Source organism: Staurois parvus, unplaced genomic scaffold (assembly GCF_062004578.1).
Source record: "Staurois parvus isolate SC_StPar_1 unplaced genomic scaffold, SC_StPar_1.0 ptg000388l, whole genome shotgun sequence".
Taxonomy (NCBI): Eukaryota; Metazoa; Chordata; class Amphibia; order Anura; family Ranidae; genus Staurois; species Staurois parvus.
Genome location: NW_028318184.1, coordinates 2,912,687 through 2,931,622, shown reverse-complemented (window position 1 = coordinate 2,931,622; position 18,936 = coordinate 2,912,687). Strand labels below are relative to the sequence as shown.

At 40.7% G+C, this 18,936-nt stretch overlaps 1 protein-coding gene across 2 annotated transcripts in view; it reads right to left on the bottom strand.

Moving 5' to 3' along the window:
* LOC149455796 (lysozyme C-like) overlaps positions 1-18,936 on the bottom strand; it is a 54,540-nt gene that overhangs the window by 24,249 nt on the left and 11,355 nt on the right. For both annotated transcript variants that reach the window (XM_089685882.1, XM_089685883.1), the window contains exons 2-3: positions 15,725-15,890; positions 3,692-3,853 (exon numbers count right to left, since the gene is read on the bottom strand). In XM_089685882.1, coding sequence (XP_089542008.1) covers positions 3,692-3,853; positions 15,725-15,860 — 298 coding nt within the window. In that variant the 5' untranslated portion in view covers positions 15,861-15,890. The remainder of the gene's footprint in view (positions 1-3,691; positions 3,854-15,724; positions 15,891-18,936) is intronic.

Here is an 18,936-nt window from a genome sequence, read left to right as displayed (position 1 = left end):
GGCAAGAAATAAATCATTTAAATGACAACTTTGTGTAAAAAAAAAAAAAAAAAATGTTTTTGTCATTTTCCAGAAACTTGTGAAAAAAAAATAAATCTTTCATGGACTCAATATGCCACTCAGTAGATACCTTAGGGTGTCTACTTTCCGAAAAGGGGTCATTTGAAGGTGTTTGTACTATCCTGGTATTTTAGCACCTCATGAAATGTGATGGGCAGTCAGAAAGTAAAAGCTGTGTAAATTCCATTATCTATACCATAGTTTGTAGACGCTATAACTATCACACAAAGGAATAAATATACACTTACTGGGATTTTTTTTAACCAAAAACAGGTAGAAGAATACATTTTGGCCTAAATTTATTACGAAATTTTAGTTTGTTTGGATATTTTTTATGACTGAAATGAGAAAATATAGTTTTTTTTCAAAAATTTCTGTTTTTAGTGCCAAAAATAAAAAGTGCACAGGTGATCAAATACAACCAAAAGAATGCTCTATTTGTGTGAAAAAAAGTACATAAATTTCATTTATGTACAGTATTGCATGACCATGCAATTGTCCATTAAACTAGCGCAGCGCTGTATAGCAAAAAAGTGGCGTAAATTGCAGTATCTATACCATAGTTTGTACATGCTATAACTTCCACACAAAACAATCAATATACACTTAGTGGGATTTTTTTACCATAAACATGGAACAGAATACATTTTGGCCTAAATTTCTAACTAACTTTGAGTTTACTATATATTTTTTATAGCTGAAAGTAAAAAATATAGTTTTTCTTCAAAATTTTCGGTCTTTTTTGTTTATAGTATGAAAAATAAAAAGCGCACAGGTGATCAAATACCACCGAAAGAAAGCTCTATTTGTGTGAAAAAAAGGACATAAATTTCGTTTGGGTGCAGCATTGCATGACCGCGCAATTATCAGTTGAATTAGTGCAGCGCTGAGTAGCAAGAATAGGCCTGGTCAGGAAGGGGGGTAAATCTTCTGGAGGGCAAGTGGTTAAAGTTTTTTTTTAATGTTACCTACAGGTAAGCTTATATTAAATCTTACCCATAGGTAATATGGGAATCTCCTAGACATGCACCTTTTAGGAGATATTCTCTCTTCATTTAATCCAGCGTATGCACTCTGAAGGAACCGCATATCCGTTCCATCAGAGCTGTGTGCCGGGGCCTGGGACTCCTGCAGACACGTGCGGGATTGACATTGTTGTGGCCCGGCCTGTCAGAATGCCGGAGCTTGTGAACCTGGAAGGAAGACTCGTGAAGATGGAAGCCTCTACAGCGATGACAGCGTGCCACTGGGGGGGCTTTGTTTTAAGGTAAGTTTTACATAATGTGCTAGTATGCCATGCAAACTAGCACATTATGACATTACCTTGCAGGGGACTTTTTTTTTGTCAGTGGTTTACTACCGCTTTAAAGATTAGGAGTGGGTTGCAGTGTACAGATTATGTACCATGTGCCCTTGAAGAAGGATTCCTGAAATGTGTCAAGTCCACATGTGGATTGTAATCAGAATCTTTGCATGATGTGAACCCCTATGTGGAGAGTAATTTTTAATGTTGTGTATTATAGATTTCCACACAAAGTCCATGGCTGCATATCCTGTCCATAGTTGTATATGATTTGTGTGGACATCCTGGTGAAGTCCTTTCCTTAGATGAAGCAGATGAAGGAATGCCTCTTGGAAATATACTGTTTTTGGGGTGAATAGTATTGGGCTGTCACAGAACTGTCTTCTGGTGATGCCCTTTCCTTGGGTGAATAGTTTTGAGTAGTGTTAGGACTATCTTTTGGTAATACTCTGTCCTTGAGAGAATATTACTGGAGAAATGGTAGGACTACATCTTGTTGATTGCATGTTCTTTGGTGAATAATATTGAGCAGTGTTAGGACTGTCTATATTCTGTCTATTACTGAATAGTATTTTATTGGAGTTAGGACTATTGTATCTCCTCACGATGTCCTGTTTGTGGGTGAATAGTATAGGGCAGTGTTAGGACCATGTCCTGGTGATGTCCTTCCCTTGGGTAAATAGTATTGTAGTGGTGTTGGCACTGTCTCCTGATGATGTGCTGTCCTTGGGTGTATGGTTTCGGGCCGTGTTCAGACTTTGTCCTGGCAGTGTCCTGCCCTTAGGTAAATGGTATTGAACAGTGTTAAAGTGGTTGATTTATACCTACAGGTAAGCCTATAATAAGGCACAGCACAGCCATCCAAAGCAGTATGCTCACAGTGAAGCACACAGACACAGTTCCCCAGTAAAACACACCCAGCACACAGTTAACCCTTTGATTGCCCCTCATGTTAACCCCTTCCTGCCAAGTGCCATTAGTATAGTGTCAGTGCTTTTTTTTTTAAGCACTGATCACTGTATTGCTGTCACTGGGGGATGTCAGTGACATCAAGTCAATTCCCCCCAGTGTTAGAATTCCCATCGCAGTATAAGTTGCTGATCGCCGCCATTACCAGTAAACATAAAAAGATAAAATAAATCCCAGTATATATACCGCCATTTGTAAATGCTAAAACTTTCACGTAAACCAATTAATTAACATGTATTGGGATTTTTTTTTTAGCAAAGACATGTAGCAGAATACATTTTGGCCTACATTTATGATGACATTTTTTTCCTGGACATGTTTAATAGCAAAAAGTCCAAAATATTGGTTTTTTTTTCTCAAAATTGTCCAGGTTTTTTTTTTTATAGTGAAAAAAATAAAAAAAGCATAGGCGATCAAATACCGCCAAAAGAAAGCTCAATTCATGGGGAAAAAAAAGGACGTAAATTGTATTTAGGTGCAGCGTTGCATGACCACGCAATTGTCAGTCAAAGTAACACAGTGACGTAAGGCAAAAAAATGGCCTGGTCAGGAAGGGGGGTATATGCTCAAGAAGGCAAGTGGTTAAGCAGTTTTGTTTTCAACTGTAATTAGTTCTTATCCTGGAGTATCCTACTAAATTCCCCATCCCTATCCAAGTTTTCCAATAATAAAACTACAAAACAACCCCTAGACTGATCATTGGAGAGAACGAGCGAAAGTGTGTGTGCACCTGGCTGTGAAACTACCTTGTGCCTGGCTGCGGGGCTAAATTAGGGAAGACCTGGACAATAATTACAGTGGCTCCTGTGAGGTTAAGCGCTACATGCGGTTTACTACCACTTGAAGACTGTCTTGTGGTGTGTGAAATGTTGAGTTTTGGCATGTGTGATATCTATTATCTTGGCGCAACATCATCTTATATTTTATTTAAAATAAATGGGTATTATATTGTGTTTGTGTGCACTAAACTTTATTTTTGTGTATTTGTCCTTCAAAATTTGATTTTATTCTCTAAGGTCTCTGCTGAGAGAAAATATATAATAATTGGGGGTTCTATGTTATTTTTTAACAAAAAAAGCTGATTTTAAAGTGTGTGAAAAATTAAAAAAAAATCACCCTGAACAGCTAGCTGTTAGGTCAGCATAACATCCATCCAGCTATATCAGAAGTAGGTCATGGAATCTTGATGCCCCCCTCCTGTATTTCTTTCAAAATAATTCTACTTAAAAATTTGCACTTCATAGCTAGTGTTTCCTGTGATTATGTTTTTCTTTCTCTAGTGTACAAATATTTGTTAATAAAAATGCATTCTGGAAAGAGAGCATTTCCAAAATCAGTCAGTCAATCGATTATACTTACGATTACAGTTAAAATTACATCCATTGGTAGCTCCTGCTGTCTTTCCATCATTGCACCAAAATTTGCTGTTAATTTGAAATAGTCCATAATCGCTGCTTCCGTCCTTATTGTGGTTTATCGCTGCAGTATCAAAATTACTTTCATGTTTCACAAGACATACCCCTGTGTTAATTAAAATAAATACATTATTCTGATAAAGTACAGATGTATATCAAGAAAACACAAAATGTAGGACTTTACTGGCATTGAAGGGGAACCCACACATTTCTTTGTATAAAAGTACAAATTTTATTCATTACACCAGAACAACATCAACAATTTCTATAGTTAAAAATAAAAATTCTCAATGTCAATTCCAATGCTTCCTACTGCTGACTCACTACCACAAAAATAATATTACATATGTCGAAACATTAATAGTATGGTATCTAAAGCAATCATTGTGGTGGTGAGTCCTCATGAGTCAACGAGTTTCTCTTCCTCAGGACGCATGAGATTACAGCAGAGGTTACTATATTAGAGAACAAGAAAACATTTGATATAAACAGCAAATGTCATACATATCTGAAGCATAGCTTTCTACATATAGTGCTCAAATTCAACAATAATATATATACACATATACACATACATATAATTATAGCTCCACCTTAATTGAGCATGTATTCGCAACATGGGTAGTCCTCTTGGGCGGGCACTGGAGCACATATAGTAATCGGCAACTGGTCAACCGCAGTCAATCTTACTCGATAATAAATATATACATATGAGCATGCCATATAGCCGTAATAAATGATGCTATCCAGTATAGCAACACCATCAATTTTACCTGTTAGATTTCAGTCAACGGTCAAGCCCACTTGTTAATAACTGGAAATATACTGCTGGAAATAATCATTGGCATATAAGTCTGCACCGCTGTTGAATAAGATGCGGTCTTTACCCACTTCCCATCCGGCCCATGTACATAAATGGCCGGATGGGAGCAGTGCAGGACCGGGTGGCCCCCGCATTCACTGCCTGTGTGCATTCCCAGGGAGCGTGCGGCACCACGATCCGGTGCCCGCTGTGTCCAGGGGACACAGCAAAACACTGGTTGCTGTACAGGACCTCTGTATGAGGTCTCGATTCATGTGATCACTGATTGGCCAGTCAGTGATCATATGAATAGTAGTAAGCAAGATGTCACTTCCTGACATCATTGCTTACTACGTGTGAAATCTGTGAATGATCACAGAGGTCACATGGTACAAGGCTATTTACAACAGCCTTGTACCATATGACAAGCTGTGACCAATCACAGCTCTCATACTATTTCTCAATGGCCGCAAGAATGCAGCCAGAGAGAAGGAGAAATTATTGCTTTTACAGCCTTTATGGGTGTAAATGCAATCAGTGTAAAAAAAAAAAATCTTCATCACCCCCCACAAGTAGTACAGTGTCACCATTGTTACACTGTACTGCTAGGGTGACTTTATGTTAATAAACAAATTAACAATAATATATAAAAATAAAATAAAAATGTAAAAACATTTTTTGAAAAATTATAATTTTTGGTTATAAACTAATTTTTTTGTTTTTTTTGTTTTTTTTTTTACTAAAAAGATAGATGAATAGATTTTGACCAAGATTTATGAAGAAAGATTATATATTTGCTAAATTTTATAAGAAAAACACTTTTTTTCAAAATGTTTGGACTTTTTCATTTATATAGTAAAAAAATAAAAATTCCAGTGGTGAATAAATACCACCAAAATAAAGTTTTATCTGTCTCAAAAAAATGCTAAAAAATTCATATGTGTACAGTTTTTCATAACCACAAAATTATCATTCAAAGCGTGATAGCACTGAAAGCTGAAAATTGGCCTGGACAGGAACTGAAAGTGTCCGGACTTGAAGTGGTTAAGAAGGAAATACATGTAAGCCCTTTGCCCCAGCATGCACTCTCTGCCCAGCCCCCCTGACCAGCCCAGTACTGCCCCTCCATCCCCACCCTGCTCAACTGTGCACACAAGGTGGGGGTAGACAGGCCACACTCTGCGCTTGTGGGTGGGATTGTATGTGAATTTGAAGGTCAGAGGGCCCACCCACGCAACACTAGAGTGTAACCTACCTGCCCCCACCTTGTGTGCACGTGCATGCTGAGCAGGGCAGAACTTAACCGGCAGGTGGTAGTGCGGGGCCCCAGATCAATTTTTGCACCAGGGCCCACAAGCTTCAAGTCACACCTCTGCCTTTCAGGTTTTTTGCCATCTGTGTCCCATTGGGCAGATTTTCTTTCACTTCCTGTCCCATAGCCAAAGCAGGAAGTGAGAGGAAATCCCTGAAAAGTGAGGGAATCCCTGGTTATTCTGACTCAACTAAATGACGATAAACGTTATCTCCCACGACGTATACAGCTATACCATGTGGTGTTGAATCTCTTGCATCGGGTCAGATAGTTTAACTCAATGAATGAACTCACATGTTGAGGAAGTTGGATGAGGAAACCCATTTGAATGTTCTGTTTAATGGAGAATATTCATAGGTAGAAAAACGTTAATGTTGTAGCCTCATGGAAGATGCATTCAGGAGACAGGTTACAGTGGAATGATCACAGAGAGAGGCAGGGGGGAGGAGTATACAAAAGTACGGTGAGAGAAAGAGCTCAGCTTAGACAGAAGGAGACAGCTTAAAAAGACACAATGCAATAATAAACAAGTGATAGTCACAGAGAAATAATAATAAATCAAGTAGTGTAACACTGGTTGTCACCAGAACTAGTGTCTCCTCTAAGTTTAGGCTTCTCTTCTCTTCCTGTTTTGAGGACAACCCAAAATTTCAGATTTTCTTTCACCACACTTTCGGTGATGACAGTAAAAAGGACAAATAGAGATTCCCTAAGGAGGCACAGACAGCAATGATAACCTGACAAGGGATTCTAATCCCTCTTCACTCCATCCAAAACTAAAAAAAAGTTTTGCCTTCAGTTATACTTTAAGCTGCACTTCCTGCCAGGCAAACCACCGCCATCAAAACGGGAATTGAGAGTTAATCTCTCTAATGCAGTCCCAGACAGTAGTAAAACCCAACAGGGGTTCTAACAGACCCCCACTATATAAAAAAAAAAAAAAAGTTTTGGCTGGACATACATGTAGTTTAATCAGGCTAGTCACATATAGGCATGTCTGGGGGATTGTATATCTGCATTTGATTGAGCAAAATTAATCATTTTTTTTCATAGTAGAGGAGAAGATTTAAAGCTAAACTTTAAAGGGTGTTTGTTAGTTAAAGGATTGTGGCGCACCTCTGCTCAGCTATATCGAAACTTGCAATATTCTGTGTTATAGATCTCATGTGTTCGAAGCGTTATCTAGTGGCCAAAATGCAGTACTTGTTTTTGATTACCTTGATATTATAAAAAAAAGAATTGTGGGCTCTAGGTGGCACTCATCCATGTCTTTATGGACCTTGTTTTGTGCACTGGAGCACAGTCATGTTGGAAGAGGAAGGGGCCATCCCCAAACTCTTCCCACAAAGTTGGGAGCATGAAATTGTCCAAAATGTCTTGGTATGCTGACGCCTTAAGAGTTCCCTTCACTGGAACTAACAGGCCAAGCCCAACCTCTGCAAAACATCCCCACACCATAATACCCCTCCGCAAACTTTACACTTGGCACAATGCAGTCAGGCAAGTACCGTTCTCCTGAACAAAAGCATACAAGGGCACACTCTCATCGTGCATTACCGTGGTACACCATGTATTTATTGAGAAAATAGATATATACTCAAAAACCAAAAGAGAGTAAAAGCAGAACAGGTGGTCTGCAATGACAGTCTAATACAATGCTGCGCCCTAAATATCGATAAGCTGACGTGTTTCGGGAGACGAACCCCCTTCTCCTATCAACCGCCAAACCCAGACATATCCATCGGATTGCCAGACAGAGAAGCATGATTGGTCACTCCAGAAAACACCTCTCCACTGCTCTAGAGTCTAGTGGCGGCGTGCTTTACACCACTGCATCCGACACTTTGCATTGCACTTGGTGATGTAAGCCTTGGATGCAGCTGCTCGGCCATGGAAACCCATTCCATGAAGTTCTCTACACACTGTTGTTGTGCTAATCTGAAGGCCACACAGTCTTTAGCTATTGACTCTGCAGACAGTTGGCGACTTCTGCGCACTGTGAGCTTCAGCATGCACTGACCCCGCTCTGTCATTTTACGTGGCCTACCACTTGGTGGCTGAGTTGCTGTTGCTCTCAGTTGCTTCCACTTTTTATAATACCACTAACAGTTGACTGTGGAATATTTAGTAGCAAGGAAATTTCATGGATGGACTTATTGCACAGGTGGCAACCTAACACGGTACCACGCTTGAGTTCACTGAGCTCCTGAGAGCGACCCATTCTTTCACAAATGTTTGTAGAAGCAGTCTGCATGCCTAGGTGCTTGATTGTATACACCGGTGGCCATGGAGGTGATTGGAACACCTGAATCCAATGATTTGGAGGGGTGTCCCAATACCTTTGGCAATATAGTGTAGAATACAGCAAGAGGCTTGTAGCTGAGCAGATATGCATCACATCTATTCAGTGAACTGAGTATATATTTCTGTCCATCAACTCCTGAGATATACATAGCTCTGATATACACTCACCAGCCACTTTATTAGGCACACCTTGCTAGTGCCAAGAAAATCTCCCCACACCATTACACCACCAGCAGCCTGAACCAGTGATACGAGGCAGGATGGATCCATGCTTTCATGTTGTCTACATTAAATTCTGACCCTACCATCTGAATGTTGCAGCAAACAATCTGCCTGTTCACGTCTGACCTCAAAAAGGCATATTCCTCCACACAACTGCCACTTACTGGATATTTTCTCTTTTTCGGACCATTCTTTGTAAACCCTAGAGATGGTTGTGCATGAAAATCCCAGTAGATCAGCAGTTTTTGAAATATTCAGAACAGCCGTCTGGCACCAACAACCATGTCACGTTCAAAATCACTCAAATCCCCTTTCTTCCCCATTCTGATTCTCAGTTTGAACTTCAGCAAGTTGTCTTCACCACATCTAGATGTCTATATGCATTGAGTTGCTGCCATGTGATTGGCTGATTTGTTACCAAGCAATTGAACAGGGTTACCTAATAAAGTGGCCGGTGAGTGTACAGCACAGCTCTTTTCTGTAGGGAAGCAGACCTGAATTTTCTTTGCTACAGCTCAGTAAAGCTTACAGGTCTTGTCCCTCCCCAAAGGTTGACTGGACAGTGAAAAGAGAAGCAGCAGATTGAGCTAATCCCAGCTAATCTCTGTCATTCTGCTCTCTCCTCCTATCAGCATTTTTCTTGTTATCATAGGAGCACTGCGGCACACTTCAATAGCTCCTTGTGCTGCTTATTACTTCCCCAGTCTGAGCTTTGCTGCGCAGGGACTGCAAGAGGCAGACACCAGGTTAATTCAGGTACTTACACAGCTTGCATTAAAAAAAAAAATGACATTAAGGATTATAAAGCTGCTTTAGGCTCCATGTACACTAGCATTTTTTACACTCCTAGAAGCTAAACAGTGTCATCCTATGTGTCCATGCACACTACTTTAGGCTGTTAGCGTTTTTTGAGCTTCAGCTTCTAGAAGCAGAAAAAAAAATGTTTTTGTAGAGTTTTTTGAAACTTTTTTTTTAAGCAGAAAAAAATGCAAAACGCTTCTAAATGCTACTAAAATGCTATCAACAGCTTTTTCTTTTTTCTTTCCTACAACTCTATTCACACTAGCATTTTTTTAAACTCAAAAAATGCTGGTAATAGCATTTCTATTTTAGTAGCCTTTAGGAGTGTTAGCATGTTATTAGCGTTTTTTCAGTACATAGTTACATAGTTAGTCTGGCTGAAAAAGACAAAAGTCCATCCAGTTCAACCATAGAACAAAAAAAAATAAAGTTATAATCCTATACCCACAGTTGATCCAGAGGAAGGCAAAAAAAACCCATCAAAGCATGATCCAATTTGCTCCTGCAGGGGAAAAAACTCCTTCCTGATCCCCGAGAGGCAATTCGATATTCCCTGGATCAACTTTACCTATAAATGTTAGTATCCAGTTATATTCTGTGTATCTGTGTACATGTAGAAAAAAAAAATGAAAATGCTAGAAGAAATTGTTAGGAGCATTTTAGTAGCGTTTAGAAGCATTTAGCATTTTTTTTTCTGCTGGAAAAACACTCCAAACAACCCCAAAAACTAAAGTAGTGTGCATGGACACATAGGATGACACTATTTAGCTTCTAGGAGCAGAAAATAAAATGCTGATAACAGCTTCTAGGAGCTTAAAAAAAAACAATAGTGTGCATGGAGCCTACATGTACTGTAAAAATGCTAATAAAATGCTAACGCTCCTAACTGCTCCCAAACGTTACTAAAATGCTTCTAAAACGCTACTAAAAGTCGCTATTACCAGTGTTTTTTTATCCAGCATTTTTACCAGCATTTTTTGAGTTTAAAAAAATGCTAATGTGCATGGAGCCTTAAAGTGTTACTAAACCCAGGACCCTGCATTCGCCATATCTGGTCTCCCCGGACCCCGCATTCACTATATCTGGTCTCCCCGGACCATGCATTCACTATATCTGGTCTCCTTGGACCCTGCATTCACTATATCTGGTCTCCCCGGACACTGCATTCACTATATCTGGTCTCCCCGGACCCTGCATTCGCTATATCTGGTTTCCCGGGACCCTGCATTCACTATATCTGGTCTCCCCGGACCCTGCATTCGCTATATCTGGTCTCCCCGGACCCCGAATTCACTATATCTGGTCTCCCAGGACCCCGCATTCGCTATATCTGGTCTCCCCGGACCCCGAATTCACTATATCTGGTCTCCCAGGACCCCGCATTTGCTATCTGGTCTCCCTGGACCCTGCATTCCCTATATCTGGTCTCCCCGGACCCTGCATTCACTATATCTAGTCTCCCCGGACCCTGCATTCACTATATCTGGTCTCCCCGGACCCTGCATTCCCTATATCTGGTCTCCCTGGACCCTGCATTCACTATATCTGGTCTCCCCGGACCCTGCATTCACTATATCTGGTCTCCCAGGACCCTGCATTCACTATATCTGGTCTCCCTGGACCCTGCATTCCCTATATCTGGTCTCCCTGGACCCTGCATTCCCTATATCTGGTCTCCAGGACCCTGCATTCCCTATATCTGGTCTCCCAGGACCCTGCATTCCCTATATCTGGTCTCCAGGACCCTGCATTCCCTATATCTGGTCTCCCAGGACCCTGCATTCCCTATATCTGGTCTCACAGGACCCTGCATTCACTATATCTGGTCTCCCACAGTACACACAACATGGAAATGCAATTATTTTAGTAATTATAAACTGCTAAATACCTTTTCTCATCAGCAGTATATAACGGGCTTAAGCAGAGCACTGGTTAAAGCTTGTAGGAGTTTTCTTTCTACTCTAGGACAGGGGTTTCAAACTGGCGGCCCTCCAGCTGTTGTGAAACTACAAGTCCCATCATGCCTCTGCCTTTGGGACTCTTGCTTGTAACAGTCAGTCTTGCAATGCCTCATGGGATCTGTAGTTTGGCAACCCTGGAGAGCCACCAGTTTGACACCCATGCTCTAGGAGAATGCAAAACCCCTGAACTCTGTCTGGACAGGGCTGATTGGCCCTGTGCTGATCACATGCACTCTCTCAAGAAAAAAAAAAAAACCTCTCTAGCAATACACACCAAACTGAGCATGTGCATGCCTACAGTTCAGTCTGGAGATAAGAGGTGGTGGCTTGAAAAAGGGGAGGAATACAGAAGAAAGGATCAAATGGCCTTTTTACACAATGCAGAGGATTAACCCCTTAGGTTCCACAGTGAGTATAACAAGCATGCTTTACTACATATACAGACTGATTGTACTGTTGTGGGTTTAGTGATGCTTTAATGGTAGTAATCTGTGTGCTAAGATCTTAGTGAAGAGTTTTAGGTCAAGATTCAATATCGAAATGATGACAGTGAAAACAGTGTGTAAGATCGTTGATATCTTTCGTCAGTACCTGCAACGGTTTTTAAAATGTCGCATATGAAAAATTTGAAATACTGTAATTTGTCTCAATTTCTCCGGTACAAGCAGTTTTGAATATTAGGACTAATTTCCCACGCTAGGAGCTCCACCTTTTTATTTTAACCTCTTCTATACCGGGCACCTTTACCCCCTTCCTGCCCAGTTGTCGCATTTTGAATGATAATTGTGCGTTCATGCAACGCTGTATTCATAAAAAAAAAATTTTTTTTCACACAAATAGAGCTTTCTTGTGGTGGTATTTAATCACGACTTAGTTTATTTTTTGCTAAATAAACAAAAAAAAACTTTTGCAGAAAAACCCTGCTTTTTTGTTAATTTATGTTTGCAAATAAATACCATTTTTTCATAAATTTAGGCTAACTTGTATTCTGCTACATTTCTTAGGTGAAAATACCCCAAATTAGTGTATAGGAAAGTTATAGAGTCCACAAACCATGTATACCGTATATCGATCAAACCTGATGTACTGATGGACAATCTCATTTCTTAAGGCCCGAAAATGCCAGGATAGTACAGATATCTCTCAAATTATCCATTTGTGGAAAATAGACAGTCCAAGGTATTTGGTAAGAGGCATGGCGAGTTTTTTGAAGTTGTAATTTTTTTGTCACAATTTTTTGGAAAATGAAGGAATTTTTTCCAAAGGGTTAACTAATCATTAGTCTAGTACAGTGTTATCATATAACTGGTGTGGTGGTGATCAGGGACACAGACTGGTAACAGTAAATAAATAACTAAATAAATATTTTTTTTCTATTTTTTATTCATTATATTTTTTTGTCAATTTTTTTTACTGTGACCAGAACTATAAAATGTTACCATAGTAACATTGTACCACTCTGGGAAAGTGATATATTTTTTTTTACACATTATGATTGCTAATACCAATGTACTTTATTGATATTAGCAACCATTTTACTGAATGAAACCGATTCATTCAGTCTTTTGTTGTGATTATCTGTGATTGGGCAAAGCTCATCACATGGTACGGATGGGCTGTGATTGGCCCTGTCTGTACCGTGTGACCGCTGTGACCAATCACAGCTAACAACACAATTGTATACAATGGATGGCATGAAAGGAAGCCATCCATTGTATTTTTATTTATTTATTTCAGGTACTTATATAGCGCTGTCAATTTACGCAGCGCTTTACATATATATTGTACATTCACATCAGTCCCTAACCCTCAAGGGGTGTACAATCTAAGGTCCCTAATTCACATTCATACATACTGTACACATACTAGGGCCAATTTAGACAGGAGCCAAATAACCTACCAGCATGTCTTTGGAGTGTGGGAGGAAACCAGAGTACTTGGAGGAAACTCCCGCAAGCACAGGGAGAACATGCAAACTCCAGGCAGTGGTTGGGATGTAAAAAATTGTCATGTGATCTGCTGTGTCATGCGACCTGTCATGTGATCGGTCACAGTGGTCAAATGACACTGGCAGCGGGCTGGTGTAGTGATCTGTCATGGGCTGTGTCCAGTGGACACAGCTGGTGACAGATTGCGCCGCTGCGTAGCCCTGCGAGAAGCACCTTCTGATAGGCTGTCATATGACGTCCACTCAGAAGGAGGAGCATCCCGCCCCGCCTACAGCAGATTTTTATAAATGCTTTTATATTACAGTGAATAGAATGTGCTAACTAATATGTTAATGGCTCTGCTTCTATTTAAGGTACTGACCCTCCGAAATATTGAAATCTTTTAGGAGTAAATAAACACTATAACAACGCATATCAATCTTAAATTACGCTGTGCAAAAAACAAATATGCTGTTCTTCATAATAAAGTGCAAGTATTTTTGCTGTGCTCCCCGCCAAGGATTCAACCCTTATATTATCTTGTGCAAAAATTGAAGTCTCTTATTGTACCAGTGTGCTGTTCTTAATCAAGTGCGAATATTCTTGCCTTTAAAAAGCGATATCCAAGCATAAAATGCTGGTCCAGAAATGACGCACTGACGTGCGTTCCAACGGCCGGATGTGATGTCCCCAAAGGCTTCCAACGACACGTTTCACCTCTCCAGTGTTTTATGGATGGATACCGCTTTTTAAATGTGAGCGCAATCTATATTGTCTCATTTCTTATAATAAACGGTATTTCACTATGTGGGTCCCCTTTTTTATACCTCTATGTATTCATGTGAAACCACATTCCTGTGAAAGCTGTTTTGATATACATCACTATTGGGAGAGGATATCATTGCAGAGGAGGACCACAAGTCCCTGCCGAATTGGAAACTTTTCACAAGTGCACTACACTCTTATACATTATTAAGAGTCCATGAAAGTTGGTGAGTGGGATCACTGGTGTGGAGCACACGAATATTAGCACTTGATTAAGAAGAACGGCACACTAGCACAATAAGAAAATGCATTTTTTGTACAAGATCATTTAAAGTGGTTCTAAAGGCTGGTGGTTTGTGAAGGGGATCAAATACGTATTTCCTTCATGAACATGCAAATCGGTGCATAATTTGTTAGACATGCAATTCTTTTGAATTTTTTGTTGCTATTCTGCGTGTTACAATACACCTACCATTCGATTTTTAGACTGATCATTTCTTTGTGAGTGGGCAAACATTCAAAATCAGCAGGGGATCAAATACTTATTTCCTTCACTGTGTGTATTTATACTGTATATACACATACATACACACATATATACATACATACACACATATATACACATACACACACACACACACGATTTTGCACTTCTGGGTAGGAGACGCCACCCTACCCACGCCGCTATTGGCTGCTGGATATGTCAATTACAGGGTCCCAGCCATCGATTCCAGGACGGGACTCGGTGATTGTTGGCAGGGCTGAGAGGGGAGAGATCTGAGTATAAACCACACAGGTCTGTCTCCTGCCAGCAAGGACATGCTGCTTTGTATTTCTCTGCACAACATGTCTCCCAAGTAACACACACACACAGCAGACAGTTAACCCTTTGATCGCCCCAGATGTTAACCCCTTCCTGCCCAGTGTCATTAGTACAGTGTCAGTGCTTTTTATTAGCACTGATCACTTTATTAGTGTCACTGGAGATGTCAGTGGACGTTAGTCCGTTCCCACTCAGTGTCAGAATGCCTGCCACAGTCCAGCTATAAGTCACTGATCGCCGCCATTGCTAGTATTAATAAGAAAAACAATTCCAATATATACTGTATATACTGCCGTTTGTAGACGCTATAACTTTCACGTAAACCAATTAATATACATGTATTGTAATCCCATGTTTTGGGATTTTTTTTTTAGCAAAGATATGTAGCAAAGTACATTTTGGCCTAAATGTATAAAGAAATTTTTTTTCATTGGATATGTTTTAATAGCAAAAATTCAAAATGTAAATTTCAAAATTGTCGGTCTGTTTTTGTTCATAGCGCAAAAAATTAAAAATGCAGAGATTATCAAATACCACCAAAAGAAAACTATTTGTGGGGAAAAAAAGGACATACATTTCATTTATGTACAGTGTTGCATGGCCTGGTGAAGAAGCGGGGTGAATCCTCTGGAGGGCACGTGGTTAAAATAGGCAGCACTTACTTGTAAAACATTTAAACATGCTCAAAGCAACTTCACCCTTTATATTTTACCAAAAAAATTTGCATTATAAAGACTTTTAAAGAAATGTATCCTAAATATAATAACATTATATGCCAATTGAACCCCTATTCTATTAAACAGACTATAGGATGCAGGAGTGTGAACTCTACATGCATATACTCTACATCAGGGGTGTCAAACTGGCGGCCCTCCAGCTGTTGTGAAACTACAAGTCCCATCATGCCTCTGCCTCTGGGAGTCATGCTTGTAACTGTCAATTTTGCAATGACTCATGGGACTTGTAGTTTGGAAACAGCTGGAGGGCCGCCAGTTTGACACCCGTGCTCTACATTGATGCAGATAATGATCGTGATTTTTTTCGGTGTGTTCTACTTACAGTCAGCAGTACTGGTTCCAGCAACTCCATTCAAATTTGATTCCGCGGTTTTTACAAACGCGCACCTGTTTAACTTCCTACCCTCTGAGAAATAGCTTAAGTACAGACAAAGCGCAAGGAACAGAATGACCTTCATATCGATTCACCAAGTTTCTTGAAAAGAGATCTAAAAAAAAAACCAAGATACCTATGTATAAAAGAGTGACCCAAAGCAAAACAGACATGTTATAGATGGAAATATAAGTCTTTCAATTAGATTGACTACAATATTTCTTACTAGGCACCCGAATATTGTTTCATCAATTTAACCCTTTCATGACGAAGGGTATTTACGCCTGAACACAATTTTGCTACTTCGACATGTTAAAACTGTACATATCATCACAACTACTTGGTGTATCCAGGTTTTTTCAGGACATATTGGCCTGTCATTTGTCAGTAAATGGTAATGGATTCCTCAACCACATACCTGTGTGCCCATAGTAACAGAAACAATAGTGTGCAGTTTGCTTCTTTCATCCTTCCTAAAACACACTGACACTGACTCACACTGATACGAAATTAAATTTTTATTTTAAATCCTGAGTAAAATACACTGATCCTGACCCTGACCTTTGACCCCACTCTTCACTTTAACCTCCCTAGCGGTCTGATTATGTCAATATGTCTGTGCTCAAAGCAGTACATTTTTTTCCATGGAAATATGTAGTTTTTTTAATTGTATGCCTGTAATTTTTAGGAATAACTCACTGAAATCTGTCCGAAAAAGAGTCTAGTAAACATCCCGGGTATGATAAAATTTGAAACTAGAAATAATAAATTATAATATAATAAATAATCCTAAAAAATATTAATATAATATTACATTTAATTCAATTCAATAATATAATCAAACCAAAAACAATGAAATTTGAAATAGAGCGCCGAGTTCGCACATCACTGAGCAAAGTCGCAAAATTGTTTTCAGTGTCTGACGAATTTCCCCACGAATCATTATCACTCAATTCTGCAAGTGGTTCTAATTTACTATCGCTGTTCTCTAGCTGGTCTAAAACCGCTTTTGACCTAAAGGGACGCTTTTTGGATGCCATGGACATTTGACAGTTTCCAGGCAGAAAGAACAGTAAAAATGCAGGCAGGGCACAGGACAAAGCACTCGGGACAAAATGTATGTGAAATGGTTTGATACAGGAATGTTTTACTATGTGATTTTAGTGTATTTAGTGAATGTTACTTTTTAACATTTTAAAATTTCTCACCGGTTCCATCCCCTGTATGTCCCGACACTCGCAGGGAACGGAACCCAGAAGACATATGTAGGCATCGACTGGAGGAGATGGCTGGGGACGCTGCAGGAGGGACATCGTGGGAGTGCAGGACAAGGTAAGTGCTGGAGGGATCCCGGAGCAATGCTGCAGTGTAATCCCGAGTGTAGCTTGGGGTTAACGCTTTTGGTACTGAGAATTAACCCCGAGCTACACTCAGGAAGACCGCCAGGGGGGTTAATTCTTAGGCCCCTTCCACATGGAGTGGGATCTATTAGTGTCTACCTGCTCAGCGGGAAATTTCTGAGCAGGTGGATGGCTGGTCTGTGTCCGCTCCGCTTACGTAGCGCAGACACAGCCAGCTCTTTTCTATGGGAGGTCGGATGTAAACGAGCCACCTGTCCATTTACACTGGACTGCTATCCAAACCGATCTGCCAAATAGATAGAGAAGGGACTCCCATCCATCTGTTTTTAATGGAAAGGATTGGATGTCAGCATGTCCGTTGACACCTGCTGCTCCATAGAGGAGACTGGAGGGTCTGTACTGGTCCACCTGAAAAACTGACAGGCAGACCTCATTGGTCTGACACTGACCTAGATAAAACCTTGATCTAGCGATTTTATCTTTAGATAAGTGAACTTCTGAGCCTACTATACAATATAAATAAACAAACGAATAGGTGCTGCTGCTGATATCAATTGTGTTCCCACAACAACAACAAAATAAACTAGAAAGGCTACAATTTCTGGGGAAATTGTGTGAAGTGTTCTTGCCTCCACCAGTAGTCTACAACTGGAGTGGGCGGAGTAACTTGGTGGAGTGGCTTGAGTAACTGTTGTGTGATTGGAGTGGCTAGAGTAAAATGGGCGGCGTGAGTTGCAAACAAATGGTCATATTATGAAAACTATCAGGACTATGGCTTAGCCGTGGACAATTTTTAGTGGCAGCAGGGATAGCTGAACGTTTTGATACAACGCATGTAAAACTTGCATGTATGTAATAAGACATCTCCATAAATCCGGACCTCGCAATATCTTATTTAGCCACTAGAGGGCTATCCACTCCTCTTTTCCCAGTAAATTTCCCCTCCAGGTCAATCTGCCCCCAGTAAAATCCCTCCCCAGGTTTGTCTGTCCCCAGTAAACCTCCCCTCCCCCCAAGTCAGTCTGTCCCCAGTAAAATCCCCCCCAGGTCAGTCTTTTCCCAGTAAATCCCCCCTCCAGGTTCATCTGTCCATAGTAAATTTCCTTCCCCCACCGCAGGTCAGTCTGTCCCCAGTAAAATCCCCCCTAGGTCAGCCTTTTTCCAGTAAATCCCCCTGGTTAATCTGTCCATAGTAAATTTCCTCCCACCCCCACAGATCAGTCTGTCCCCGGTAAAATCCCCCTGCAGGTCAGTCTTTTCCCCAGTAAAATCCCCCCTAGTTCAGTCTTTTTTCCAGTAAAATCCCCCCCCAGATCAGTCTTTTTTTCCAGTAAAATCCCCCCCCCCCAGATCAGTCTCTTCCAAGTAAACTCCCCCAGGTCAGTCTTTTCCCAGTAAATCTCCTAAATCCCCCCTCCAGGTCAAACTGTCCCCAGTAAAATACCCCCCCCCCCCCCGGTCAGTCTGTCCCCAGTAAAATTCTCCCCAGGTCAGTCTTTTCTCAGTAAAATCACCCCTCCAGGTCAATCTGTTCCCAGTAAATCCCCCCTCCCCCAGGTCAGTCTGACCTCAGTAAAATCCCCCCAGGTCAGTCTTTTTTCCAGTAAAAACACCCCCAGGTCAGTCTTTTCCCAGTAACTTCCCCCTCCAGGTCAATCTGTCCCTAGTAAAATTCCCCCCCCCCTCCAAGGTCAGTTTGTCTGCAGTGAAATTCCCCTCCCCCCAGGTCAGCCTGTCCCCAGTACATTCCCCTCAGTACATTAACCTCCCTCCCCCCCCCCCCAGTTAGTCTGTCCTCCA